This window comes from Gregarina niphandrodes, assembly GCF_000223845.1.
Source record: "Gregarina niphandrodes unplaced genomic scaffold scaffold00064, whole genome shotgun sequence".
Lineage (NCBI taxonomy): Eukaryota > Apicomplexa > Conoidasida > Eugregarinorida > Gregarinidae > Gregarina > Gregarina niphandrodes.
Window position 1 is genome coordinate 18,459 of NW_011645830.1, and position 6,931 is coordinate 25,389.

Here is a 6,931-nt window from a genome sequence, read left to right on the forward strand (position 1 = left end):
CATCGTTGGTTAGGCACCGTTGGTTAGGCACCGTTGGTTACGGCATGTTAAGTTTAGAGATCTACTTGATCGAGGTACTCTGAAGAAGTCATTTGCAGTGCAGTTTAACCCTTTATCTGGTTATGGAAATTTTTTGGCGATTTGTGAGTCTGAAGTTGAACGGCGCCAGTGCGTTGCTGCGTTAGGCTTACTGCGTGTTAGTCCGCCCCAGGAGAATGGTCTGACACGACGGATGTCGCCGAGTACGCAGGACAGCGGCGCATCGGATGCCTATACCGGTTTCGTGTCTGGTTCGCGGACCAGGCGCCGTCCCGACCGGTTGGGTTGTGGGGACTGTCGAGGACGGAATCCCACGCGTCCTGGCGGGGGGGCATCGCATCCTGGCGGGGGGGCATCGCGTCCGGTAGACGGGCGGACGGTTATGGGAGATGGGAGGTTGAGGAGTCCGGAGCGAGCAGTGAGTCCGGAGGGGCAGGTGACTTCCGGGTACCCGACGCTGCGGGCCAGGCATGCCCGCTCGCCTTTGCGGTATGACTCCACTACTCCGGACTCAGCTGGGCCGGACTCGGTTCCTCAGACGTACATCGTCGACCACCACTGGCGACACTATCGGTCTTTGTCTCCTATGGACAAGGGCCCGATCAAGAAAAGTGACTTGGCGGGAGGACCCGACGCGCTGGCTCGTTCTCTCACCCCGCCCACGCGGGACCGGTCTTGGGTGGCGAAAGAGCAGTCCGTCCCGATGCCCACTCTGTGTCGAGCTTGTCTAGTCCCCCCAGCAGAACCGGTGCTGCCCATTCCCTGTCGACGCATGGACCCACAACGTGACTCGTCCGTCGGCATGCCCCTCACTCACAACCCCAGCTTCGCGCCTCTGGTTCCAACTCCTCTACACCCTACTCAACAAGACGCGGTGCAACCTCCCGCCTCCTCGAAAAAATTCCGCGAAAGCGAACGCGTAGGCCGCACCCCGCTAGGTTCTCCTCTTCTCCACCCGTCACTCGCGCGACAGATGGACCCTTTCATAGACTCACACAAGCGGCGACACAAAAGCCGGCACAGTGACCGGCACAGGAGTCCGCCGGAGGACACTGGGAGCGACCTAGGGGAACCCATGAGGCAACGATCGCACAACTCAAGACTGAACGACTCGAGACTGCACGAACCGAGACTGCACGAACCGAGACTGCACGAGCAAAGACTCCGCTCCCCCCCGTTCGAGCACTTCCCTGACGGTAAAGACGCCCCCATGACCGCCCCCGAACAGTTGATACCCCGTGCGGTCAAACCGGACACTGCGGAAGCCCCTAAATATGGGTCGAAGTCTCCGAAGGTCCTGATGTCGGAATCTGGTAACCGGGGCGGCGGGTTTGGGGGACGCCGGACTAGCGAGGGCGACCCCCAATCGGGCGGGACCCGAGCGGGTGGATCCCGAACGGGGGCGGGGCGAGAGGAGACTCAAGGAGCAAAGGGTGGCACCGCAGGTGCCGACGACACCGATGACGACGCCACCGATATACAGCAAGGTTTATTAGGACGAAGGGAAACGACAATGGAGATTGCGTTGGACCGCGCCCGTGAAGATCCAGAAGCGAATCGAATGCGCATTTATTCGTACGCCATGGCAGGGCCGGCGGTCGAGGGCTCGCCTTGGAAGATGGAGATGGAGTCAGCAAGAACACCGCAAGCCGTTACCGGGCACAGCGCCAAGCCGGCAACGGGGAAGGGACAAGGGAGAGAACGGAGAGTACAGGCGGAACGGAAAGTCCAATCGAGCGCAAGCAGGGAAGCCGAAAGACTTGGGAGCGTTGATGCTTCAATGTCGATACCAGAAGGCGCGGTGGTCGAGAGCATTAGAACGGACACCGGGGTCATCGACAGCGGCTTTACCGATGGTGACCTTGGTGCAGACGGTCTTCTTCAAAAAGACGGTGGTGGAGGAACAGCCGGTCTCGGAGGACACCGGGTCCTACTAGGGGCCCAAGGAATCAACATACCTCCCCGTGCTCAACATCGTCAGGATAATATGCTACGGACCGTACTTGAAGAGCAGGGGGACAACCAACAAGGGGACAACGACGCCGCTAGGAACAGCTTTACCAACTTTTTTAAGCAGGACCTTTCGGACACTACAGGGCAACCGGACATCGGCGATACCGAAAATACTCTGACTCTTCTGCAAGCTACACGCCTTGACGAACTGCCCAACGCCAAAGAACACCGCAATGGCAAAATACAACCGGATGCTGAAGAACGGCCCAATCCCAAAATCTTGCTCCACAAAGACCTGCTGTATAGCCCGAGTGGGCTTGACAGCGAAGAATCATTCGACGTCAGCGCCAGCCAAATCACGCCGGCATACGTACAAACCAAGCTAAGGAGACAAATTGAAAAACAAGGAGGCTCTCATTATGAGTCTCCCCTCCGCGCGGACACTTCTGACTGGAAACCGCTGAGCAGCCTATCTCCTATCGAAAAACTGAAACTGAGCCGGATTGGTGTTCCGACTCCGTTTACCACTGCTCAGGAACAGATTACAAATATTAATTCTCCTGCTCTCGCTGCTGAAGAGTTCAGTAAGTCTAAAAAAAGAAGCAGCGAGATATGCATCCACTTGTAACGAACTTTTTCTGTCAACTAATACAATAGATCGATTTTTGCCCATCCCTTGTTGCATGCACACACGTGTGCGATCAGCTATTATTTTTCGCGTACCACGCACCTTGGTGACTCAAGGCTCTCAACTGCTATAAAACTTTGTAAGACCGCCCAAAAGTCGTTAACTTGTGAAAGGTGCAGACTCAAATCACCATATATTGGAAAATATGGATTGCGCTTGCGTTTGGAGCAGCTTGATGAACGCCATCGGCCGTCTAGCGACGGGGGCGAGCTCAATAAACGAGGGTCTGGCGGAGTTGCCCACCGATCTTGGTTTGTCATCGCGGAGTTCGACTTTGATGACCTACTCTGCGCTCCTTTTGTTGGCAGTGCTCCTTCTGAACTCAGGTAAGATTTATGATGGAGTAATTCGACAATTTGGTAGGACGGCTAGTGGGAGACAAGCCTCCAAGACCGAACAGCCAGCAGCCGCCTCCATCGGCAACCACGTGAAGGGGCTGCGGCCAGGGGGTTGTTTATTCTCGTAGTGATGACCAATTATGTATATAGAAGTGCATGATCGCGCCAGCAGCGAATCGGGCCAGTAGCGAATCATGTCATTGCAACAGGTAGAATTAATAGTAATGTGCAGCCCGGTCGGCTACGTAGCTCAATAGTCAGGAGCTGGATTTAACCACACGCCGGAACACCCTCTTGCCGAGGGCGGCCCCCCCTCCCCCTCAACTGCATGTCGAACTACATCCGACAGCCGCACGACGTTCGAAGTCTCGACGCGGAGACGTTGGCGGAGCACGTGTCTCGCGCCCCTCGGCCTACAGTGTTGGAGTCTGCGTTGCGTTCGGACGTGCCGAATGGTGTGAAAATCGTGGTGGGTCCAGTGATCGGTTTTGTGACACAAACAACGGCTCGCATATGGGTGATGTTGAGCAAGGAGGGTTCGGTGTCGGTTCGTTTGATTCCTTCGAAGCTTTTGGACCGTGACCCGTCTAATTTAATCGACCAAATTCCGTCGAATTTGGTTCTGACCAACTGGTTGAGCCTGGAGTGTGTGGACAAATGCTGCCCGGTCGTATTCGACTTCACTGACCTGTTACCGAATACGCGGTACAGCGTCGAATGTTCACTACCGATCGTTGGTCCCGCGATCGCCTCACGGTTCAAGACGGCTCGTGCGGAAGACGACCGGTTCCAGGAAGCACCTATGGTCGTAGGTTTCACCAACGGCTGTCCTATGACCGAACGCATGTTGAGACCGCCTGAGCACGTGGACTGGCGGGACAAGGTCACCGGACCGCGCATTATCTCCAACATGTCTTGGTACACGATGCAAAACATGGCGCTGGACCGAGAGTTGGATATGTTGGTGCACACGGGCAACTTCCTGGACACCATGCGCCACGACCCAGTACATTTTGACGCCAGACTCAAGGCAGTCATGGGCGCTGGCTACAAGAGCCAGGGTCTACAACCGACCATGTGGGACCTGGCCAAAGCCATTTACTCTTCGCGTGCCGCAGACCAGGCCTTCCGGCACATCGAGGAGGAGTGTGTCCTGTACTGGCAGCGGCTTTTCAACGAACCACTTGTCAAGAACACCCTCGCAAATGTACCAAGTCTGTACTTCTTCAACGAGACGGAGATCGGCAAAATGACCGTATCCAGTTTCCTCCAACACAACGGAGAAGGCAATGGCTTCACACTGGATCCTCGAAAAATCGACGACATCAGTAGCATCTTCCTGATTGTCGCCAAACGTTTCGTTGAAGCCTTCAATGGAACTCCCGAGTCACTCCACTGCGCAGGCTGCTTCAAGGTCGGTCCCGTCGGCATCGCACACATCGACCTTAAAGTCTGGCCCTTCCTGTCAAACCGGCGTGAGACAATGATTGGAGATGGCGGAGCCGTGGACAAGCTGTTGCTTTCGAAGGCCCTCACCTCGCAGGGCTTCTTCGAGTCAAGTTCCATGCTCCTGGTTATCGTTCAGGAACCCCTGAGTTTCAACGGAAACGTCTGGGGCTTAAATCGGAGCGCGCGTACGACACTGCTCAACGAACTGTTGTGCTGGCGAGACGCGAAGAACGTGGGTGAGCGCGAGGTGTTGCTGGTGGCCGGTACGGCCTCCACGGCTACGCAAGCTGGACTTAACGATATCGTCCTTACGCGCTATGCCTCCCCCGTCTCAGCCTTCGTCCGTTCCTTCACGGACAAACGCCTGGAACTGGACGACGAGTCTCTGGACCGACAAGAAGAGGCGAGCAGACGGTCGCGCAGACCGCTGACTTACCGGCCCGAGCTGCTGGAGGCCCCCATGCGGCCGGGCTTTATGAACTTGCTCGTGGGCAGTGAGACCACCTGGTTCGACCTGCCGCACAAATTCCTACCGCGGAATCGGGTGCGCGAATTGGTCGTGCCCTTCGTTAACAAGACCACTCATAATGCTAGCACCGCGCCGAGCCAGAGCTGGACGGACAATGACGTGCGCGTCTACAACTACAACACGGCCGGCGCCGAGGGCTTCGCGACCGTGGTCTGCGACGCGGAAATCACCAAGTACTCACCGGGCATCCACCTGCTCACACCCTCGCGACCTATTACCAAGGACCGCAGAGGAAATGTCGGGTCCTCAGACGAAGCGAACGAGGATCTGCAGGCCGAAGATCTACGGGGCGAAGATCTGCGCAGCGACGGACAACGGAGCGAGGACCTACGGGACGGCAGTAAACCCAGCCAGACGGATTGCGTTAAGTTCTGGACGCGTCTATTCCTGTGTCCGGAACCGGCAAACCGTGTGCCGCGGCGATTGGCAGAAAAACAGCGCGCTGTGCCGAGCCACGAGTTCCACGTGGGTTTCGAGAACTTCGCGACCAACGACAACGTCTGGTTCCCGCTTCCCGACGATGAACCAGAACGCGTCTACAACCGACTGCCACCGACGGCTCTGACCTCAGGCGTCTTCCAGGCCTACCGCGAAGCACGCCTGAAAAATGTCATCCTGCGTCTCTTCCGCTACCAACATCGGGTCCCGCCCTCTTCAACCCCTCCTCCCTTATTCCTGGCGATGGCCGTGCTGTGGACGAAGCCAGCGCCGCGCCCGTTGAACCCAATTTGACACTGACCGACTGGGAACAGATCGCACAGACCGTGTACGACGAAATGAACCACTCCGGAGAACTGCGCAGAGAAAGTGCCACCAGCATCGGCTCCTACTCGGATCTCGACTCCCTGCTCTCCGACCTCTCGCTGCACCTACCGCCCAACCCCTCCCCCCAGCGCTCCCCCGGTCAGGAACCCAACCAGCGTTCGCCCAGCCAGGAGCCCAGCCAAGATCCATCGGCGCCCCGGACCAGAGGCAACCGCGCCTCCCTGGACGTGCCCAGACCCCAGCGCCGCAGCACGTCCCGGGGCGGCGCTCCCTCTCCTGGCGACGTGTCGTCCCCATCCTCGGGTGGCTACCCCTCGACGGGGTACTCCCCGAGGTCGGCGACGCCTTCGGACCGCCGGCGTTCCAGTCCCTCCGTCTTCAGTCCGAACCACGACGCGTTTTCTGGGTCGGAGGCGCGCGCAAAACGATTGTCGAACGCGTCCTCAGCCAATCGCGGTTCGCGGGGATCGTCGAGCAGCGCACGTCCAAGCGGGCTCGCTCGGCGCAAGGCATCGCGCGGGACCGTGTACATCTTGAACAAGCGCCGCAACCGGCGTCGTTCGAGCATGTGGGCGAGTATCCGATCGCCCGGAGACACGGGCTCGAGCTCACGGGTTGCTGGCATTCCGTCCTTCGTGGGTGTCGGTCGTCGAGTCAGCGCAGACACTAGCGGCTCTGACCGTGCCCCGACCTTGGCCGACCGTCTCGCCCAACAAGTAGACGTTGGCACCAGCTTCCAAATGATCGGCGGCACTCCCACCCCTGTTGGCGCCAGCCCCGGCGTGTCGCCCGGTCGTCGCCGTTCCTCGCTTGCCTCGAACGTTACTGCCCGATCCGCGAGCACTGGCGCCGTCTACGTGGAGTACTTCACCAACCGCAGTTTGGACACACATCCCTTCCAACGAGGCATCGACCGCTGGGTTGCCGAACAACGGAAACAACCACTCGACCAGTCCCCCGTCCTACCCGTCCGAGCCGCATTCATCCACCAGGGCTCCCTCAACCCCGAAGGAGCATTTCACCTCTACCGTACACATCTCATCACGTCCGACAGTGGACTCTCGCGCGTACCCACCGCAGAAGGCACCAACGACAGCTAACCGGCGCCGTTGGCTGATCTGCGGGCTGGTGTGGACCTGATAGTTAGTATTGACACACCCGAGGAAGGTT

General features: G+C 58.3%; 4 protein-coding genes across 4 annotated transcripts; all 4 read left to right on the forward strand.

Moving 5' to 3' along the window:
• Nucleotides 1-1,249: 1,249 nt before the first annotated feature.
• On the forward strand, nucleotides 1,250-2,620 carry GNI_176930 (hypothetical protein; the record flags this gene model as incomplete). Its single annotated transcript, XM_011135123.1, has 1 exon — nucleotides 1,250-2,620. The coding sequence occupies one exon, from the start codon at nucleotides 1,250-1,252 to the stop codon at nucleotides 2,618-2,620; it is 1,371 nt and encodes a 456-aa protein (XP_011133425.1).
• A 205-nt stretch (nucleotides 2,621-2,825) lies between these two features.
• GNI_176940 (putative transmembrane protein) lies at nucleotides 2,826-3,146 on the forward strand (the record flags this gene model as incomplete). Its single annotated transcript, XM_011135124.1, has 1 exon — nucleotides 2,826-3,146. One exon carries the CDS (start codon nucleotides 2,826-2,828, stop codon nucleotides 3,144-3,146), a length of 321 nt encoding a protein of 106 aa, XP_011133426.1.
• A 200-nt stretch (nucleotides 3,147-3,346) lies between these two features.
• Nucleotides 3,347-5,728, forward strand: GNI_176950 (hypothetical protein; the record flags this gene model as incomplete). The annotated part of the gene is made up of 1 exon (XM_011135125.1): nucleotides 3,347-5,728. The coding sequence occupies one exon, from the start codon at nucleotides 3,347-3,349 to the stop codon at nucleotides 5,726-5,728; it is 2,382 nt and encodes a 793-aa protein (XP_011133427.1).
• A 44-nt stretch (nucleotides 5,729-5,772) lies between these two features.
• Nucleotides 5,773-6,861, forward strand: GNI_176960 (hypothetical protein; the record flags this gene model as incomplete). The annotated part of the gene is made up of 1 exon (XM_011135126.1): nucleotides 5,773-6,861. The coding sequence occupies one exon, from the start codon at nucleotides 5,773-5,775 to the stop codon at nucleotides 6,859-6,861; it is 1,089 nt and encodes a 362-aa protein (XP_011133428.1).
• Nucleotides 6,862-6,931: the final 70 nt, after the last annotated feature.